Source organism: Gouania willdenowi, chromosome 15, assembly GCF_900634775.1.
Source record: "Gouania willdenowi chromosome 15, fGouWil2.1, whole genome shotgun sequence".
Taxonomy (NCBI): Eukaryota; Metazoa; Chordata; class Actinopteri; order Blenniiformes; family Gobiesocidae; genus Gouania; species Gouania willdenowi.
Window position 1 is genome coordinate 13,610,891 of NC_041058.1, and position 21,595 is coordinate 13,632,485.

The following is a 21,595-nucleotide window of genomic DNA, read 5'->3' on the forward strand; positions in this document are numbered from 1 at the left end:
CTGCCGAGTCAGCAATGCAGACGAACCATTTCGCCCAATATCCTCAGTTCAAATTATTCCGGCCTTCTCCCTTTTTTTTTGTATAGCTGATGTAGTGTGAAAGCAAGGCCTGGAAATCTGTTCAAACAAGCCCAGTTTCCAGAACTGGCCACACTGTACCTGTATGAATGATGTACTGAATCCCCCTGGTTTTTACACATATTACATCCAGCAATGAGACAATGAGCTAAAGAAGGTGGCTGCTATGAGGGCTCACAACATTGGTTTCTATAAGCCAAGCCACTGGCACGCACGATGCCAGGTTATATGCTTTTTTTTTGTTTTTTTGCTGGTTTGGTTCCAGGTGGTTAGATGTCCATTTCAAACTGGGCGTCATCCCCTAGAACACAAAAAACAATCATCAATATCCTGATCAGAACCTCAGGGCTGAATGTATGATTATTAGACTATTAGAGTATTTACCGGTTGTGGCCTTTCCATCATGGTTTTTGACATGGTTGTTGGCTGAATTCTTCTGGTTCTCACTCAGAACATGCTGGCTGGTCACTCCAGGGATGACAGGCAGGTGGGCGGGGGGTGTTTGGGCGATTGGAGAGTTACGCCTATCAAGCAGAAACCTGCGATCATAAATGATTCGGGTTCCTGCAAAGATAAAAATCAAAATTTCACGTGAAGAGTGATATCTACTGATGTCATGATCAAATAAAATACATCGTGTGCTAGTGATTGACCGATACATCGGCTGACTGATACTGTCGGCCGATTTTTGCGTTTTTTTACGTGTATCGGCATCGGCTGATGCGGGCTGCTGCATTCGCCAATCCACATTATTTACAGAAGCAGAAATGTTTTTTACTTGTTCTTGTTTTTAATATTCGTTAAATATTTTTACTTGTTCTACATCACCTGTTTTTAATATTTGTTAAATATTTTTTACTTGTTCTACATCACCTGTTTTTAATATTTGTTAAATATTTTTACTTGTTCTACATCACCTGTTTTTAATGTTTGTTAAATATTTTTACTTGTTCTACATCACCTGTTTTTAATATTTGTTAAATATTTTTTACTTGTTCTACATCACCTGTTTTTAAAATTCGTTAAATATTTTTACTTGTTCTACATCACCTGTTTTTAATATTCGTTAAATATTTTTTTACTTGTTCTTGTTCTACATCACCTGTTTTTAAAATTCGTTAAATATTTTTACTTGTTCTACATCACCTGTTTTTAAAATTCGTTAAATATTTTTACTTGTTCTACATCACCTGTTTTTAATATTTGTTAAATATTTTTACTTGTTCTACATCACCTGTTTTTAATATTTGTTAAATATTTTTACTTGTTCTACATCACCTGTTTTTAATGTTTGTTAAATATGTTTTACTTGTTGTCGTTCTACCTCACCTTTGTTAATTTCAATAAATGTTCCTTTTTTAAAAATTGAAACTCGTATCATTTGTTATCATCATTGTGTAATTTTTATGATGTAAATTGAGGGAGCAAAAGTAGTATCCGCTCCAAATATCGGCTCAAGAAAATCGGCAGTCTGTCTCGTCATCGGCTAAGGCTGATGGGAAAAAAATTGTTATCGGCATCAGCCCAAAAAACTCCTGTCGGTATATTCCCTATTGAGTGCAGTGCCTCTCGAAGCCTATAATTTTCCTATTACAAGATGCAGATTTTTTGTCAACACAAACCCTGACCAAAAAAAAAAATCACAGTTTCATGTTAATCTTTAACAGCAGATTTATGAGACAGACTGAGATTTCTCTCCACCCACATGCCTACTTTTGGCATTTCATTAACATTTGGTTTTGAAAGTAATTAATATGTTTTTTGTAATAATAATAATAATAATAATAATAAAAAGGCATTGAGACAACAATTCTGGAACTTATTTTCCGATTGGTTAAAAAAGAAAACAAAAACAAGAAACCCCTACTTTAGACTACCATAGTATAACCTTCGGTATCATATTAATGGAAACAATTAGACTTAATGGTGAGTGTTTTACTAATCTTAGTAAAATTATTTATTCATAAAGCCACATTTCTCAAGACCCCACCCATCTTCATTTGCTTCTTAAACTAATTTCAACTTGATGTAATTAGTGAAACTTAACAGCTAATAAGTCAACTACCTACATTTATTTTGTGTGTGTGTTTTTTTTTTTCTTCAGATGTGTTTTATTTTAATTTCCATGTTTATTTATGTTGTATAATTTGTCTGGATTCTCGAAGGAGTCTGTTCATTGCAATAAATAATATTTGTGTGACTGGTTTGTTTATTTTGTTCATTGTTTTCAATAAAGAGGAGGAAAAAAAAAAAATACCTTGTGGCGTTTCATAACATTTTTTTAAAAAACAATTCTTCCAAAGTGCAAACTGTTTTCATAACAGCCAGTTGTTAAAACTAAGTGTCGTATTACAGAAAAAAACAACAACACTGACACACTGCACAAAATAATACTGTGTTTATAACAACAGCTTGTTGCATGTGTGGTGAAGCTAAAGCTTGACAGCCAAGCTGGCACCAGAGCACCATATATAGTGATTTAATTACACTGACTCATTTGCATATTTCCACAGCAGATATTTAGACTTGTCTTGACAAGTGGAACTTCTGACATTAAAAGTAACTCGGTTTGTACGACTCCTTTTCTTGCATCCTGATAAAACCTTTAATCTATTTTGAAAAACCGTAAAGGAGAAGCTTTAATTATCGGTTGCTTTTCCAGGCATCGGCCTTGTGATGAACTGGAAAGTGGTCCCAACATTTTTACCATGATTTGTGGCCTGAGTAAGATGGAAACAGCTGCAAGTCTAACGAGAAAAAAACCGAGCAGATGAAGTAGATTTAAATTATCTAAGCTTAAGGAACATTAAGCAAGGAAAAATAAGTAGAAATGACAGTGAAACTTGTTTGACTCAGGCTCACAGTCCATGAAAACAATACTTTTATCAGACTGCATCTAAACTCTCTGATATATATTAGATTTATTCAATTATAAAATACTGTAAATATTATGTTGAAGGTTAAAATGTATGTAACCAATTGGTTAATAATAAATGGGTCAGTTTTTCTCAAACCTACTGTTGCTGACTATTGTTCTCTGTTTGAGTAACAAAACTTGATCAAGACTTTTCTAACATTCCACACTACAAAATCAGTAATAAAAGTATGTATGATTCGTGCTGATATCTTATCGGATCGATATTGGCCAGTACGCAAGGCTGCAATCGGTATCGTATCAAAAGTGAAAAAGTTGTATCGAGACATCCAGATTCCCTACCCTGGATGTCAAAAAAATGTCTTGAATCTTATTATTAAAAGATTGAAAACATTTTTATTTTGTCCACAAAGCCATACACTTGCCTTAAATCTCAGTCATTAAGAAAATAATGTAAAGCAAGCTGGAATAAAAACTCTTTTTCTCATGTTGAATTTTGTTTGGCTAACCAAAAATGCTCCCTATTCTACTTTAAAATCTATTTAAACAGGAAAAAAATAAATAAAGTTTCACAGAACAAAATTTAAACAGGGCAAATTTTCCATCTTTTAAATGCTTAATGTTTGGTTTGACAATAACGGGTAAAAGTGAAGTTTTTCTAAACTCAATGTTAAATTTGGTGAAAAAAAATAAAAATAATAATTTTCAAATGTAGATATTTGGAAATGTAGCCATGTTTTTAGATTTTCTAAATGAGTTGAATATGAATATATATATATATATATATATATATATATATATAGACCTGTCCAAATTATTGGGATTTGTATATTAAATGTTAAATAGTATTACACCAGTGTTGCCAGGTAACACTGGTCTCAAGTGAGGACAACTGTCTAGTAACATTATTATCAAAAGAAGAAAGAAAAAAAAACTACTGTAGAATAATTGTAATGAAATAACATTTGGACGAGTGTTCCATGCTGGGCCTGGTGTTAGCTTTATGCTACAAATAGTTGCATTTCCCATTGTTGACATTTAAATGTTCTTTTATATAAATAATATATAATAATATAATCTTTGAGCTGCAATCAAACCATTCACACAACAGCGTCAGAGCTCGGGGGCGGGGCTAAGCCTTGTTATTGTTTTGATCGGGATGACAAGGCAGCCTAGGCCACACAGACAGAGAGAGTTAAAGGCTGCAAACTCCAGACAATGATCAGATATCCTTGATTTTTAGGTTGAAAGTGATTAGGTCACCGAGCAGAGCCTCACCTCCGGGAGTGGTGGAGAATAAAGTGCCTCCGGGGGTGGTACAGTAGTCATGAGGTAGCTGCGTTGTGTCGCTGATCAACACCGTCCTGTTCGGGATGGCCCTGCTCTCGCTCAGCTGACGACTGGTGGACATTTTTCAGCGCCGACTCGGTGACTAAAGCAGCAGCTAAAGGAAACTAAGCTGTTGATATCCCGACGGACGGTGGAAACCCGGGCCGTTCCCGCTCTCTCAAGTCTTCCCGAAGGCTTTCTTGTCTCTCCTTCGTCCTCCCAGCCGTCAGCGCCGTCCCTCCCTCAGCAAAGGCAGGAAGAGAGGCGGACTGCTGCCGGACGTGACGTCAGCGGGTGCTGCGTTCAGGAAAGAACAGCTGCGTATGGACCAGCGAATGTAATACGTCCCGTCTGATAACTTTACAAATGTCAAAAAAGCAAAGATGCCAAATAAGTTTGTTCAGTTTCTGACACCGGCTATGACATGATATTTAAAAAAAAAAAATAAAAAAAATATATATATAGTGTGTGATGTGTTGATTTTAATAATAATAATAATAAGAAGAAGAATAATATTTTTATTAATCAGTAATTTTTGAACATTTTTTTAACCAAATCCCCGACATTTCATGTGACTACACATGGGGTCACGACCCCTAGATTAAAAAACACTGCATAAACCTCTATCAGAAAAAAACACGAGGTCATGATACAAAAATGGCTCTTTAATTAAAAATAATTTGACATTGATTGTCTAGAAGTAAAAACATAGAATGATAAATTACAGTTGATAAACTAATTATTAAAACAATAACATCTCTAGGCCCCTGAAATAATTCAACACAGAGAAACTACTTTAAATTATCTCACTATCATAAAACTGAAAGCAAAATTATATTTATTGATCAGAAACTGAAATTTAATTAATTGTTTCATTTACAAAAATTTTATATTTGTAACTTTGTGATTGAGTATTTATTCCCAGATGGGGACTGAGTTTTTCCTGAGTTTGCATGTTCTCCCTGTGTTAGCATGGGTTTGCTCTGGGTCCTCCAGCTTCCTCTCACAGTCTCCGAACATGGAAGTTATTTACGATGAAGTGATTAGTTTGAATAAATAAGTGTGAGTGAATGTGTTTGTCTCTCTATGTGATGTGAACATTGCATTGCATGTGATGTGAGCTGAGGTAAGATGAAAAAAAAAATGTAAAAAATAAATAAATCAACAATGTGTTTCACTTGAGATGTACTCTTGTTAAGAGAAAATAAAATGTACATTCAACGTTTCAACATTTCAAAATCAAAGATTGGATATAGTGTTTCTGAAACTGAAGCCTTTTTCCTCCCATAGACCTTGAAAGCACCATGAGTTATGTGCACATGCGCCGTAGCCTCTGTCACCACCCACCACCCGGCGCATAGACGTTTTCTTCCGCCGCCATCCTCCATCCCAGGCAGACGTAGCAACGCACACCCGCAACACAAACATGAGCTTCACCGTGGAAGAGAGAGGGAAGCCGAACAGCCTGGACTACCGCATGTTTTTCAGTAAGTAGATGAACAATAGCCCTGATAGAAGTTTCACTTTAAACCAGACCTTCCTTTGACACCAGGGCCAGCAGGATCCTCCCACGTGTCATTTAGTTTTACCATGAATCATTCATGAAGTCAATGCTTGAAAAATAAATAAATAAGAAAAACCTTCACAGCTGATAATAATTAAGTGTTACTGTAAATATTTAATGTGTGATAATTTTATATATCAGACACTTTTAAACCAGTTCTGCGAGTCCTGTAGTAATACTGCGCGACTGCGTAAAATGTTCAATATGTTTCATTCATTCATTTATTTATTTATTTAACATGTGAGCTCTCACAAATGTTCTAGATTTCATTGCGGGACTGAAGTATGGTTTTGTATTTTATTTCAACTTTTGTTAGTAAGTTTGGTCTGACAATGAGTAGTAAAAGTAAAGTTATTTTTTGTTAAAAAAAAAATAAATAAAAAAATCTCCGTTAATTTTGTCAACAACAACAAAAAAATCATTCACAAATGTAAATATTTAAAAATGTAGCCATGATTTTCTAAATTAGTCTATTTTATTTATTTATTATTATATGTAATTTAATGTGACATTTTTCCAATTCAAACCTGCCTGAAAAAAATTCCGTATTATTGGGATTTGTTTATTTTGTATATTTTTTTAGGTAGTAGATGTTTGTTAATGTTATTATTATTAATAACACTGTGTGACACCAGTGTTGCCAGGTAACGCTGGTGTCTAGTGAGATGAGTATGTGTCATTTCTAGGCCTAATGTGTGGCTGTGCTTAACTCTTGTGGTTTTGAAGGAGGGTAGCTGCTGCTGCTGCTGCTGCTGCTGCTGCTATTTCCGCTGCTATTTCCTGGTAAAGCAGCAAAGGTCGAAGACTCTTTATCGAAAGTAAACATGTAAACTATGATTACATGGCTAAGACTACTCCCTTTTTTTTTTATATTCCTGAACGTGAATAAACCAGTTGGTGCTGCCCGGCTGGTGCTTTTGTTTTGAGAAATGACAGGAATTTTGGAGGTCAAAACCATCAATTAGTGTGTTAACACACCTGCACTTCCCACGTCACAGTTTTAAACACCATCTTAACCTATTTCAAAATAAATCATACTGATTTTCAGTAATAAAAGTCCAAAACAATGCTTGGTTTGTCCACAAACATTGTAACTTTCAATTTCATCCAGCATCCTGTTTTGGGTGCCGTGACTTCACCAAATGCTCACAAGCGGCATGACTGAAGCACACGAAAGTTTGATTTCTGCAGAATAACATTTGGAAAATGTTAACCTTTCATGTTAATATTCGAGTGAATCTTAGCACGAGTGATAGTATTCATTCATCACACCGTGTCTATTTAAAATTAGAAGGGGCTTGGGGATATGAACCAAAATTCATTTTGACATTTTTCCTCAAAATAGCGATAAACGATATAGATATTGATCATTTAGATTCAAATGAAGTCTTACCTGCAAAATGCCATGTGGGTTAAAATAATGTCACAGTGCTTTAAGATTGGAATAAAAAAAAATAACTTGAGCGATGCGTGTGTTACCAACATGGGCAACTAGCGGACCCGAAAGTGAATGCACAAAATGACTGCAAAAATACACAAAATTACTACAAAAACAAAAATTAACAGAGAAATATACAAAATAATAACACAAATACTTAATAGGACAACCAAATAAACAAAAGGAAAAAAAATGCACAGTGGGACAACTAAAATACACAAAAACATACAAACAAACAGAGAAATACACACAAAAGGACACAAAAGAAGAAAATGCGCAATGGGACAACAGAAATAAATAAAATAACAAAAATAAACAAAAGGAGTAAAGATACACCACGGGACAACAACATACATATAAAAAAAATACACAAAACGACTGATAGACATTCAAAATTACCAAAATAATACACAGGACAACAAAAGTTCACAAAAGGAACCACCTTTGGCCTTTTCTTCTATAAAGGACAGCATGTGTGAGTGAGTTCTGTAGTGTGGCTTGTTTAGGAGAAGGTCTGGGTGAGGACGCACTCAGAAATCCATCTAACCGAGCTTTTCACGTTGTCCTGAGAAGTAGAGAAAGCAACGACTCCTAAAACGAGTATTTTCATACAAAATAAGTTATGAAAAAAAAATATATACAGTATATCGACATAGGCAATATTGTAATTTTCTGAATTGCCAACATAGAAAACCTGATATATCTTGAATCTCAATATATTGCCCAGCCCTACTCCTGAACTGTGTGACTATTAACAGTATCAATAGGCATCAATTTTAATTTTCTGAAATAATTTAATGGAGCCCCTAATCTAAGGTTTATGGACCCTAATTTAAAAGCATGCTTTGAATTACCCACCAAAAATAAAAATGTTCCAATCTAGAATTTGTGCTTGATTTCTTAATTTTCCTTGTTTTTCAGAAAACGCAGAAGGAAAGTACATCTCACCGTTTCATGACATACCAATATATGCTGATGAGAGCCAGGTAAGAGGCTCAATCCATATATTTTTGTGATTCAGATCAATCCCTAGTGAAAAAAACAACTTCATATCGTACAACACAAAGCCTGTATATTACCTTGACCGTGCAGATAGTTTTACCCACTGTGCATTATATGTAGCTTCATTCTGAATGTGTCTAACTGTGGTATAATTGTCAGCAGGCAAAGCAATGACCTTAACTCTTGTTTCCATGGTGCTAAGTAAATATCTGTTGGAGATAATCTCTTATCTTTACTCTGTGAAACTGTGCTCATATCTCTGTGAAGGCTAGAGGACAGATTGTTCGGTAGGAAAACAGTGCAAATTAAATAATAAAAGCCTTTGATTCTCTTGTAGAACATCTTTCACGTGGTTGTTGAAGTACCAAGATGGACCAACGCAAAGATGGAGGTAAGACTAATACAGTTTTGACTTGCCAATAGCTTAATAGAATTATTTCAATTGACATTAGGAGTGATTTAAATGATCTTTTTGTTAGTAATTTGTGCACAATATTTTTCCTTCCCCTTAGATTGCAACAAAAGACCTCTTGAACCCAATTAAACAGGATGTGAAGAAGGGCAAGCTGCGATACGTTGCGAATGTTTTCCCACACAAGGGCTACATATGGAATTATGGAGCCATTCCTCAGGTTAGGATTTCATCTGGAAATGTGTTGCAGACTTTTTTTTTTTTTTTTTTTTAAATTGTAATGGTTTTTAGCAGAACTAAAGAAGTGAAGGTTATTTTGCTGTTAAAATCTGTAGACTTGGGAAGATCCAGCACATAAAGACGAAGACACTGGTTGCTGTGGTGATAACGATCCTATTGATGTCTGTGAAATCGGCAGTAAGGTAAACAAGTCAATCCTCAATACCCTGAATGTTGGGTGAAAAGAAGCAAAGCCTGAAAATGTCCCTTCTAGGTGTGTTCCCGTGGAGACGTGATCAAAGTGAAGGTCCTGGGGATCCTCGCTATGATCGACGAGGGTGAGACCGATTGGAAAGCGATTGCAATCAATGTAGAAGACCCTGAAGCCAATGACTTTAACAGTAAGCAACGCACTCGAGTCTACTTTTAATTAATTTTGTTGCCCGCATCGATCTAAAGCTTTTGTGTCTGCACAGACATCGCCGATGTTCAACGTCTCAAACCTGGATATTTGGAGGCCACTGTTAACTGGTTCAAGAGGTACAAAGTGCCAGATGGGAAACCAGAGAACCGCTTTGCTTTCAATGAGGAATTCAAAGACAAGGTTTGCTGACAACATGCCTCAGTTTGATCTCTGTTTGATTTGAAGCTGTTTGCCAAGTCAGTCTCTATTTATGTTAGTAATTGAAACAGAAAATAAATCATACCAAGTTCTACTGCTCTGTCTTTCAGGATTTTGCCATTGAAGTGATCAAGAGCACTCACAACTTCTGGAAAGCCCTCATTTCCAAGCAAACGAGTGCAGGGGAACTGAACTGGTAAGCACCTAAAATAGTCTTTAACAAGATGTTCTCTAAAGGTAAATATGTAGCGAGGCGACGGTTGTATGAAAAAATGTATCATTCTAAGTTAGAGTATTTTAAAACCATGCAACATACTTTTTTTTTTTTTACAGTTACTAGAATATACATTTTAACAATAATATTTGTTTTACATGAGTTGCTTAACAATAGGGTTAATGAATATTGACAAAGCCCATTAAAAGTTGAGCAACAAAGCAGTTGTTTGACTCATCACACGTGTCATTGAACAGTCAGAGATACTTTTTCCCACTCCAGCGTTTATAAAAAGCCTTTTGTTTGCTCACCATTTTTCTTGGAACTTTGAAATCACTCCCTGGAAAATGACTTTTCATGCTTGGTTTTGTGATGTCATTCTGGGTAGAAGCATTAAAAGCAAAGAGGACTTGTTGCAGCATTTGTTCAAACTTTTCCATGTATTGCATTCGTGCTGCTCTGTTTAATTATCAACTAATAAATGACCTGTGCTGAACTAATAGACACTTGAATTGAAGGGTGTCGTTGGTTTTAAAGCGTGCCACAGATACAGGGTTTGAACTTGCTTTGCTTTAGGAGTAAAAAGTCGTGTTTATTTGTTTTGTTGGCTCCTAAATTGAAAATGAACAAGGGTTTAATTTTTTATGAAGCTTATTTAGATACTGGGAGAATCGGACAATCATGTTTTCTGGGTCAACAGTGATTAAACATTAACTCAATGGAATTTGTTGATGTATCCAACACAAATTTATGTTGTAGCATTCTCTGCTCCATGCTAACGTCTTTATTTTATTTTTTTCACAAAAACAGCAAAAACACATGTTTCTCAGCAAGCGACAGCCCCTACTATTGTTCAGCTGATGAGGCAAACTCTGCTGTGTGCCAGGTAAGTAACTTACATCCTGTCTGACTTTGCAACGTAGTAAAATAAATGTCCTAATGCTGATGGTTCACCTGGATTTGTAGACTTGTCCTTTTGGGAAAGAAGAGCCCATCCCTACTTCAGGTAAACATTTATTTCCATTTAAATATCTGTTAACATCAACTAATGATTGTGTTTTTCTTTTGCAGTTGATAAATGGTTCTACTGTTAAAGGAAATACTCTTGAAGCCATGTGGATTGGACCACAATGAACAATTTATTTCCTTTTTCGTGGCTAGATGTTGGGAAGTAATAGAATAGTATGACGGAGGAGATGCTTTGGGGGTCAGTGGTGGTGTTCCTGTAGGTAGAGTAGAGAGGTGGTGGCTGGATAATGTAGAGAACAATGTACTCACATCTTAACCAAGAGATTTCACATATTCATGAAGGAAAATCTCATTAGAGGCTTCCATTAAATATGTACAGACCCTGTGCTTTGTGGGACGTGCTTTATTAACCTCTGGTGAAATACTATGTGGTAAAGTTATTGGGTAATTGTTAGGCTCATGAACAATCTATGCTTTAGTTACATCATGAATAACTTCATAACCTGGTTGTTTTGAGATGATTTTCTGCTTTAACTGATTAAAATGATCATCTCTGGAGCTAGACTGATTTGTCAATACTTCCCATGCGGTTTGTGGTGCATGTTTAGGCTTATGAGCAATGTTTTACACATTTACATCGACTTTTCCCCGAATTTGTAGTGAACTGCAATTTTAAAAGTGCAGCCAGGGTATGTTTAGAAAATATGGTAGCATTCATCGTGCATTCTCACAAAACAAATTCAATTGTAAATTTTAAAAATCAAAATCATCTTCCTAAGTTAGGGTGACCAGATTTTTTAAAACTCAAAACCGGGACAGTAATTTTACCCTAGAAGATGACAGATTTTCAAAAGAAACTATTTGCATATGCTTTTATTTGTAATGAAAAAAGGTCAAATTACATTAACTTTTCGTTTCTTTTGGATGAAATGTATTATTGCAACGGCTGAACCACATATAAAGGAATCCCTTCATTTACAGAACAAGTCGGCTCATTTATACTTCAGATAGTTTTCTAGCAAATACTGAAAACCAGTAAGAAAATGGCACAACGAAAGGGTGGTAACCAAAGGATGGACGACCACAGTTTCCTGGAGGCAACCAAACGACTGACTCGTATCTTGAAAAAGGAGCGAACAGAAAAAGTCTTCCATCCTAAAACAACTACGCAAACTCTAATGGACTTTAAGCGGCAGGTGAAAATCTGGAAGAGATGATGGCAGAAAAGTGTCAGACTCCAGAGGGACAACTCACAACGCCACAGGAGGATGAGATGCATTCAATGCACCGGAAAGAAGAGCCGGTTAAAAGGGATAAAATGGTACAGAAAGAGACGGCTGAGCTAGGAAGAGAAGGAAAAAGTCAATTAAAAGACTTTATGCTGCTGTTTTCCTCAAAGGCAGCTATACGTACAGTTGCCATATCAATATCCCGACATTCTATCCATATGCAGCGCCCCTATTTGACTAGTTTAGGTCACGTGGTAGGTCAGTCATTGGCCAGTTTGGGTCGCGTGACTAAGACAACCTTACCCTAAACCTAACTCTAAAAAATCGTTGCTATATTTACATATACATACATATAACCCTAAAGACACTACGTACTTGTACTTCGGTAACCGTACCAATAGCACCGCGGGTTGTCCGTAGTACGGCAACTGTACGAATAGACACTTTCACCAAGTAAAAAATCCCACATGTCTAGAGCAACGGTTCTCAACTGGTCTCACCCTGGGACCCACATTTTGCCATAGTCATTCAATCGCGACCCAATTACTTTTTTTAATTCAACCAACCAAATGTAGTTTTTCAAAAAATAGCTGTTGAAAACACACACACACACACACGCACATATATATTTTAAATGTAAATCTATATATTTTCCTGTGCAACATACAGTTCACAGCATGCCTGTCAAAAAAAAGTTTCTTTCAAAATAAAAGACAAGTCCAATATGAGAGATATTAAGTATTTATTCATTTTTTGACCCACCCAGTAAAGGTCCGTGACCCACTTTTGTGACCCGACCCACCAGTTGAGAATTGCAGGTCTAGAGGGCTGTGTAGTTCAGGTTGAATTTGATATTTTCATCAACTAATAAAAAATAAAATAAAATTTAAATCTGAACTAATGTAATCATTTGTATTTGGAAACATTAATACCATCTCATATCAGGTTGATAAATGGTAATTCACTCTTTAAAAAAAACGCAAAAACTCTTTTACTTTCAAATTTTTTACCATAATTATAATACATTTAATCGAATATGAATCAAATCAAATAAATGTGTCATGTCATTTATTTAGTTGACTAAAATAGACTACAATTGAAACAGTCCTGAGGAGTAAATAAATACAAACAAAACATGCTTTTTAAAAACACATACATCCATTCCAGCGTTGATGCATAAAAAAGGGGAATTAAAAAAAAAAAAAAAAAAAAAAAACATTTTAGGGTTTACATGTACTGTAAGCCTACACGTATTACAAAACAAAAAGGAAAAAACACACCATCACCGTGAGCACTCTTCACACACATGCGCCATCTGCTGGAGGGGCGCCAAATTGCACCCAAAACGTTATTATTTTTTAAATAAAAGAAAATGTATAATACACGTGAAACACGCCCTTTACAATCACTGTACGTGTTTCTCTTAATTAAATATTAATATTAAAAATCATTTGATGAAACCATAGACGCCTTTCCAAGGAAGTCCAAACGTGTGAAGTTTTAAACAACATTGGAGATGTTAGTGATCGTTTAAGATTGTCTGCTCTTTATTTGCTGCTTACAAGCAATCTTCTGCTAATAGTTATATTTTATTGAATTTTCTTTGATTTATTTGACCTCCCTCACTGCATTGTCTTTTTGCATATGTAGTAATTGGTACCGACTAGTATAACTCTTGCCTCGGGCACCGATTGACCTAAAGCTGTATGGAGGTAGATTTGTGTCTTTATTATTCAATCAACAACAAAAAAAAAACATTTCAATCAAAAAAAAAAAAAACTTTTATGTTAAAAAAAAAACTTTTTCAATCAAAAAAAGTTTCATTCAATCAAAAATAAATATTTTTAATCAATGCAAAATATATATATATATATATATATATAATTGCATTTCAACACTTTTTTTGTTGAAATTTTGATTGATCTTTTTCGTACTTGGGTCATATAAAATGGGTAGTACATTGTGTCTTTATTATATATCTATAAAGCAAAGACACCTCTGTCTGGCTGTCTCTGTGTTCCTCAAATATCTCAGCGCATCAGGATCAAGATCCTCTGAGACTTTCAACATGGCTGCTGCCTGGTTCAAGGGTGTACAACGTTGGATTTGTTTGGATTGCAATGATACTGTTCATAAATTATTTCATAAAATTCTCTTTTTATTCTGCCCATATTTATATTATTTTCATTTCAACTTTATTTGTATAGCATAAATTAGAACAAAGTCATCTCAATGTGCTTATCAAAATATAAAATTCATAATAAAGAAAAAACCCAACAAGATCCACATGAACAAGCATTTAGCGACAGTGGAAAGAAACAACTCCATTTTAACAGGAATAAATCTTCAGCAGAACCATAATTCTTGTTCTATTCTATATCATTCCATTGTGTTCTTTGGTTTTAAGATTTGTGTTACTGACTAGTAAAACCAAACGGGAAAGTAGACATTTCCTTGTACTGAAACTTGTATATTTTATATTAACTTTTGTTACCTTTCCCTCGAGACATTTGCACTATACCTGTAGGTGTTATATTGTATTATAGTGCATTAGTCTACTAAACTTTAAAATAGAATGTTTTTTTTTTTTTTTTAATTTTTTTTTTTTTTTTGTGTTGCAGAATTGCATTGTTTTGTCTTGATATTTCAAATAAATAATAATGTGTATACACTATGTATAGACTTGGAAAAAAACAAAAAATAAACTGTATCTATTTTTATTCATGCATGGGGGGCTAAAGTCCACTCTTGCCTCGGGCACCAAATGACTTAAAGCCGGCCCTGACTACTAAACAGTTCTCGTGGGCGTCTCCGCCACGCAGACCCTATCAGTTGTAGTGACGTCAGCGCGTTGCAGCGCCGTCAAACTTGCGGGCCCAAGTGTTTTTAACAGTGAACGGACGGAGTGGAGACGAACAGCACCGTTTAACTAACGCACCGAGCCGTGAGTCCACGGTAATACCGGTGATAGCAGCTTTACTGACTCTGTTTTAATCTCCTCTAGGGATGAACATCGTTTTCTATTCCAGACTAATCTGTTTACTGCCTCTGCTGTTGTTTGGTTACTGTGATAAACAAGGAGGGAGGCGCTAAATTGGTTATTTCTAATAAGGCCGAACGTGAGAATTTGATATTCTCTTTTTCTCTCATCAACTTGTTCCAAGGCATAAGTTTTAGATTTAAGTTGGTCATTTTAAAACTTTTTTTAGGGCTAATTTGTGTGGAATGGCTCCAAAATAATTATGAATTTAATTGTAGACATTTTCCTAGAGAAGACCAGCACTCTGTTTATTTGGAAATGTGTGAGGATGTACACAATAAATGGAAAATATCCCATGTAGTCACTGCAGGTCCATCAAGAACATTGAGAGCAACAGGTGCTAGTGTGTCCAGCTCACTCTAACACACACACACACACACACACACACACACACACACACACACACACACACACACACACACACACACACACACAGAGAGAGAGAGAGAGCCTTGACAGACAGATCAAATGTCCTTGACACAACCTGTCATAAAAATAGTCAGTGGATGATCAGTGTGACAGTTAAGCAACAGAAAACCATCCAACCGTTCTTGTTGTCCAGCTCTTTTCCTTCCATTCTTTATTATTATTATTTGTATTATTCTTTATTTTTAAAGGTGTGCGATTACGCAGAGCTTACACATACCAGCAGAGTAATCCAGGGTCAGGAATGATGAATAACAATGAGCTTCAGTACTGGATTCTGACGCAAAATGTTTATTTGAACATGTATTTACATTTTCCCCCCACTTTTTTTTTTTCTTCTTTCTTTTTTCCTTTTTTCTTTCTTTTTTACTTCCTTGCATAAATGAGTTGCTGCATGTTTACAGTAATACAACATCTGTACTGTCTTATTATATAAACTCTAAATGTTTATTGAACAAATTTTGTTATATAAACATTTACAGTCATAGTTCATCTTTCTTGTATTTCAGAGAAGCCTTTGAAATGTCTTTTATATTTGATTGGATCTACCGGAGTTTCAGCAGCATCCTGCAGCTATTAGGTAATTAAGTAATCACATTTTTTTTTTTTTTTGTCATACTGAACACATAAAAATAATCAAAAAACCATTGTCTTCTATTTGACAACTAGTTTGCAATCAGTATGTAAAAGTAAATCATTAAATATCAGTAAACGTATACACATGTAGTATAGCGGAAATGTATTTGTCTTTGATTTTCACAGTCCTGTACCCCTTTAAACATTGAACCTGATGCCATGTACCCTCTCTACTAGGGATGTAACCATTAATCGTAAGGCAGTTAAAAATCGATTCATAGGTATCACGATTCACATCGACGCTGTGAAAATTGAACCGCAGTAGTTTTTTTAACCAGCAGAGGTGTTAGCGAATCTGCTAATACTTTCTTTCTGGCCGCCTTCTACTTTTAAACATGTTCATAAATTATTCCTTACCCCTTTAGCACCAAAAAAATATCTGTAATATTACGATAATATCTGTAAAAGTCACGTTTTTCTATTAGCTCTGTTTGCTAGCATAGCTTCTCTTCTTCACTGCAAGATATCTGCATGCCAACCGACCACTGGGTTACCAGCGCCCTCTGCTGGTCCAAACAAATATCTGACCTAAATACAGTGAAATGTTTTTTTTTTAAGTTTAATTGTTAAGGCACAAAATACATTTTCAATTGCACTTTTAAAAAGAACCATTACGCAGTTTTGCATTGTTTACCATAGAACCAGAATTTAAATTAATAGGCTTTTCTTCATTTGTATTATTCATTTATTTATTTAATTCAAGATTTATTTTTAGTTAAATTGCATTGTTTTGAATAGTTTATCAAGGGATTCTTTTGACAATGAAAAACAAAAGGAAAATAGTACAGTATTTTTATAGTTTTTTATCCTAAAAAAATAAAGGAATATTTTTCAGTCATCATTTTTCTACAGTCCCATTTTGTAAAATAAATCGTGAGAGAATCGTACCGTGAAGCCAGTATCGTGAATCGTATCGTATCGGGAGTTGAGTGAATCGTTACATCTCTATTCTCTACTCCTGCACACTTAAAAAACATAATAATGTAATGTCATATTCAATGTAGCCCTACAGTGAAATTGGTCTCTGAATTTTACCTATCCTGTTGAGGAATTATGTGTAATAAAAAATAATAATAATAATAATAATCGGTGAGCACACATGAAAACATCTTATTCAGGGTTATCACTTGATTTGCTTATTAAATTAGCCTACTGGCATTTTCACTGAAAAACAATCTCTTTCTTTTTGGGAAAATAAATCTATTTGTTGATTGATCATATAGCAGTAATACAACATATTCATCACAATGAAACTGTGATATACAACTGGCGAGTAGAACAAGTCCGTGGTAGCAAAGAAGCACATTTGGCTAGTGCAAAGCAATGTCGCTCTCGCCATCTTTTTGCTTTTTTGAGATTGAGATTGTTTTTCTGTCACTGCTACAGGGCGGTCTTACAGGGGCCATGCAATGTGTCATTTGTGCCAATGCATGGAGGCTCCTGACCACTGCACTATTTATATTGTAGTTTCCAAAATTGTCATGCTGTTTTCATTTTTTTTTTTTTTTTTACGTTTCCTTAATGACAATTTGCGTATCCCTGAAGGTACCCGTACCCCACTGTGGGAACCTAGGGTTTATATGAAGGTATAAATACAGAAGGAAGGCAAAGAGTGAATAATGTCAATGTTATTGTGACTAACTTGGTTAAAGATAATCATTAAGAATCACTTTCTCACTCTGTAGATCAATCTTCTGTATGCACACTTATCCTTATCAGTGTTAATGAACTGGGTTCATGGAAAGAAACATAACATAACAGGATCACATTCACACGCTCGCTTTCATATTGGTTTGTTCTTTTCTTTTAAAAGGAATTTTTATGGAATCAAGCAAATTAGGTGGAAGCAGATCAGAGATGCAATACGTTTTCCATCTGAATCTATAAATACTACAGATTCAAGGGTTCATTGTTTCCCAAGTGTAATATATATAGTATGTTTGTGTTCAGTTCTTATTAGCAGGTGCATTTATTTTATATCAAGTGCATTAAAAATAATCTCTGGGATTATTCTCCATTGCTAGGGTTGTACACAAAGAGTGGCAAGCTGATCTTCCTCGGGTTAGACAATGCTGGAAAAACAACGCTCCTGCACATGCTCAGAGACGACAGGCTGGGACAACACATGCCCACACTTTACCCAAGTACACATTAAGGCTTTGAGCTTCCCTACAGCAGTTCTTCTTGCTTTCCTGCCATTTTAAATTCATTCATTGTCACCACTTTGGTTTCTAGCGTCAGAGGAGCTCACTATAGCTGGAATGACCTTCACAACATTTGACCTTGGTGGTCATACACAAGGTATAGTTAAAAACCCAAGTCCTACACTTTATTAAAACTACTGGAGACTCCTCCCCCCCTGTATTTGAACTTTTATTGTATTTTTCTTTTCTTTTCTTTTTTCCTTTTTGTTTTTCCTTCTATTTCTACATTTGTTCAAAATATATATATTTTAAAAAAAATCTGCTGGAGACTAAACTTTTTTTTAAATTAAACAAATTGAAGATCAAATATTGAAAAAAATAAATAAATAAATAAAAATGTAAAAGTTTGAAATTGCCATTTGAAGTTTGTTTTCATCTCCACTGTAAACACTTTCATATTGACATTTTTGGAAACATTTTCTGCATTGCATTGTGGGATGTGGAGTCCCGTAGACATGTTTGTTCTTCATTCTTACTGACAAGGAGGACAGTGATCCACTTGACAGCATTTTTGTTCTTGTTTGTTCTCCAGCAGCTTTAATGTGTTTAAAGTAGGTCTGCACGATTAATCGAAATGTAATCGTGATCACGATTTTGGTTACGTTGCCACGATGAAATTAATCTGATTGTCAGCAATATTTACATTTAAAATACGGGCTCTGCACTCTGTAATGTAGTTATTTTGTTAGTCTTAACATTTTAAATTCCTGGGTTAATTATTTTCATTTTTTAAGTACAATTCTTATTTAAAGCTTCATTTTACACTGTAAACTTAATGTACACACATTGTTTGTTTGTTCATTTAGGGTATACATTAATGCTGAAAGGTGTTTTTTTTTTTCCTGCAGCAAGAAGAATCTGGAAAAACTATTTCCCCGCAATTAATGGTATAGTCTACATGGTGGATTGTGCAGACCATGAACGGCTAGCGGAGGCAAAGACTGAATTAGATGTGAGTTGATCATTGTTTCTACTTTTGATCACAATAGTTGCATTAAGAATGATTGTTTCCTAACTAGAAATCCCATAATATTCTCCATATTATAGGCCCTGCTAACAGATGAATCCATCACAAACATTCCTGTTCTTATACTGGGAAACAAGATAGACCGTCCTGAAGCTATCAGCGAAGATGCACTCAGGGGAATATTTGGTCTGCATGGACACACAACTGGAAAGGTAATTAACCAAAGTAGCATGTGATTTAATACTGTGTATCAGTGATAGAACTCAATACTTTATGGGATTCTGACTTATGCCTTTTTGTAGTATAACATTGCTCCACCGAAGAAACATGTTATTGTATCGTCTGTATATAAATCAGGTTGTTCCGATCCAATATTGATATTGGAAATCGGTTAATGAGCAAAAAAAGATCTGATCAGAATATATCTGCGTCCATCTAAAATGTCAGATAAGCTCTTTTTTTTTTTTTTTTTAATTTTCTCTCCTATACTTCTATCCAGCAGAATTAAATATTGTAATAATTGAAGTGAAATAAGTTATTTTTCAGGGTCTTCTAATTTATTCTTCTATTCATTCTATTCAATTGTTGAATATTCTGATGATTTATTTAAGCTAGTGGCTATTTTGCACTTTGAAAATTTATATTTTTGTTATTTATTGATGTATTTTTCAGGAACTTCCTATTTTTTTTTAATTTATTCTATTAAATTGTAGATAATTCTTATGTTTTAGTTCAGCTAGTGGCTATTTTGCACTTTGAAAATATATATTTTTGTTATTTATTTTTTTTATTTATGGATGTGATTTTTCAGGCACTTCCCATTTATTTTTTATTCAATTATAGAATATTCTTATGTTTTAGTTAAGCTAGTGGCTATTTTGCACTTTGAAAACATATATTTGTGTTATTTATTAATGTTATTTTGTTTTTCATTTTATTCAACTGTAGAATATCCTTATGTTTTGGTTAAGCTAGTGGCTATTTTGCACTTTGAAAATATATATTTTTGTTATTTTTTTATTTTTATTTATGGATGTGATTTTTCAGGCACTTCCCATTTATTTTTTATTCAATTATAGAATATTTTTATGTTTTAGTTAAGTTTGTGGCTATTTTGCGCTTAGAAAATATGTTTTTTTGTTAATTTTTTGTTTATTGATGTTTCATTCATTTGATTCAATTGTAGAATATTCTTAAGGTCAGTTTTTCTCATTCCCTGTTTGAGTAACATCACTTGATCAAAACATTCTTTACATTTCACGCTAAAAAATAAGTAATAAAAGTATGTATGATTGGTGCTGATATTGGATCGGACTGATATCGGTGTCGGGCCAATACAAAAGGTTCCAGTATTGGTATCTGAAGTAAGGAAACTGGATCGGGACACCCCTAACTATTGACAATATCACAGAGAATGCTGCAGGTTTAGGTTGTAGATTTTTTGTGCATGGAAACTTGAATGGAAAGAGGTGAATTATTGTGTTTTTGCTTCTTTACAGGGGAAAGTTTCACTGAAGGAGCTGAATCTGAGGCCGATGGAGGTTTTTATGTGCAGTGTGCTGAAGAGACAAGGATACGGAGAAGGCTTCCGCTGGCTCTCCCAGTACATCGACTGAGTCATTACTCTGGAAAAGGCTTGATTCAAAGTATTATTACTATTAATATTATTTACAAATAAAATCCAATACAAAGCTACCTGCAGTAAAGAGATATTTATTGAATATACTGTTAGTATTAAGTCTTTGGTTGTAGAAAAGATGTTTAATGATGTGTTTTGTAATTTTACATACACCAGCTAAAGACATTTCAGTGCCAAAACTGCTTATATGTTGATCATAAGCTTGTTTTTAACATTACATTGCTCTGGTTTTTCACCAGGGATTTGTGTGCACTGTATATAACATGGCAAGGCTGTGAACAGGGAAGGCTCTGACGCATTTATTTTTGGCTGCTGGTGTTAACTTACAGTGAAGGTCAGTTTAGTCAACATTGTGGGCATAGCCACTCTTCCATAAGCAAAGATGGAATATTTCAATTTCCAACTTAACAAAAGATGCCTGTGTTGTCCACATTATTAAAAAAAACCAAAAACATATTCAACCTAAAAGCACAACCACCTATTTATAAAGAAAAATAAATCAGAAGTCTTAAAGCCAAAGTTGTCAGCTTTCTCCAAAGATTCTGACAGTCATCAATGTTCTATGTTTTTCTGATTTTTGCAGGTTTGATTATTACATGTATAAATGTGTCAAAAAGTTCTATATGATGCAATGTTATGACTAAAATAGCATACATTAAGTACCGTATTTTTCGGACTATAAGGCGCACTTAAAATCCTTTAATTTTCTCAAAAATCAACAGTGCGACTTAT

At 34.6% G+C, this 21,595-nt stretch overlaps 3 protein-coding genes across 4 annotated transcripts; 2 read left to right on the forward strand and 1 right to left on the reverse strand.

The window, feature by feature from the left end:
- Positions 1 to 4,397, reverse strand: eif4ebp2 (eukaryotic translation initiation factor 4E binding protein 2). Its single transcript, XM_028467858.1, has 3 exons — positions 4,232 to 4,397; positions 463 to 642; positions 1 to 379 (listed from the first exon to the last, which is right to left on the reverse strand). The coding sequence occupies exons 1-3, from the start codon at positions 4,362 to 4,364 to the stop codon at positions 348 to 350; spliced, it is 345 nt and encodes a 114-aa protein (XP_028323659.1). The 5' UTR covers positions 4,365 to 4,397; the 3' UTR covers positions 1 to 347.
- Positions 4,398 to 4,481: 84 nt separating this feature from the next.
- Positions 4,482 to 11,280, forward strand: ppa1b (inorganic pyrophosphatase 1b). The gene is made up of 12 exons (XM_028467854.1): positions 4,482 to 4,619; positions 5,573 to 5,769; positions 8,206 to 8,270; positions 8,624 to 8,677; positions 8,799 to 8,918; positions 9,034 to 9,120; positions 9,192 to 9,318; positions 9,394 to 9,521; positions 9,650 to 9,735; positions 10,564 to 10,639; positions 10,720 to 10,759; positions 10,825 to 11,280. Exons 2-12 carry the CDS (start codon positions 5,709 to 5,711, stop codon positions 10,845 to 10,847), a joined length of 867 nt encoding a protein of 288 aa, XP_028323655.1. The 5' UTR covers positions 4,482 to 4,619; positions 5,573 to 5,708; the 3' UTR covers positions 10,848 to 11,280.
- Positions 11,281 to 14,756: 3,476 nt separating this feature from the next.
- On the forward strand, positions 14,757 to 21,308 carry sar1ab (secretion associated, Ras related GTPase 1Ab). 2 transcript variants are annotated; one of them, XM_028468734.1, is made up of 7 exons: positions 14,757 to 14,906; positions 15,927 to 15,997; positions 18,078 to 18,197; positions 18,289 to 18,354; positions 19,106 to 19,209; positions 19,305 to 19,436; positions 20,724 to 21,308. In XM_028468734.1, the coding sequence occupies exons 2-7, from the start codon at positions 15,940 to 15,942 to the stop codon at positions 20,838 to 20,840; spliced, it is 597 nt and encodes a 198-aa protein (XP_028324535.1). In that variant the 5' UTR covers positions 14,757 to 14,906; positions 15,927 to 15,939; the 3' UTR covers positions 20,841 to 21,308. The 2 variants fall into 2 exon arrangements, with proteins under 2 accessions (XP_028324535.1, XP_028324536.1); XM_028468735.1 differs by having other exon boundaries at positions 14,811 to 14,895.
- The last annotated feature ends 287 nt before the right edge of the window (positions 21,309 to 21,595 follow it).

Coding starts and splice junctions, on each gene's coding strand:
- eif4ebp2 (XM_028467858.1), bottom strand. CDS start 4,364: ATGTCCACCAGTCGTCAGCTGAGCGAGAGCAGGGCCATCCCGAACAGG. Junction 643..4,231: donor ATTCTCCACCACTCCCGGAG/GTGAGGCTCTGC, acceptor TTATCTTTGCAG/GAACCCGAATCATTTATGAT. Junction 380..462: donor TGATGGAAAGGCCACAACCG/GTAAATACTCTA, acceptor TTTGTGTTCTAG/GGGATGACGCCCAGTTTGAA.
- ppa1b (XM_028467854.1), top strand. CDS start 5,709: ATGAGCTTCACCGTGGAAGAGAGAGGGAAGCCGAACAGCCTGGACTAC. Junction 8,919..9,033: donor ATTATGGAGCCATTCCTCAG/GTTAGGATTTCA, acceptor TAAAATCTGTAG/ACTTGGGAAGATCCAGCACA. Junction 9,319..9,393: donor TGAAGCCAATGACTTTAACA/GTAAGCAACGCA, acceptor GTGTCTGCACAG/ACATCGCCGATGTTCAACGT.
- sar1ab (XM_028468734.1), top strand. CDS start 15,940: ATGTCTTTTATATTTGATTGGATCTACCGGAGTTTCAGCAGCATCCTG. Junction 18,355..19,105: donor CCTTGGTGGTCATACACAAG/GTATAGTTAAAA, acceptor TTTTTCCTGCAG/CAAGAAGAATCTGGAAAAAC. Junction 19,437..20,723: donor ATGGACACACAACTGGAAAG/GTAATTAACCAA, acceptor GCTTCTTTACAG/GGGAAAGTTTCACTGAAGGA.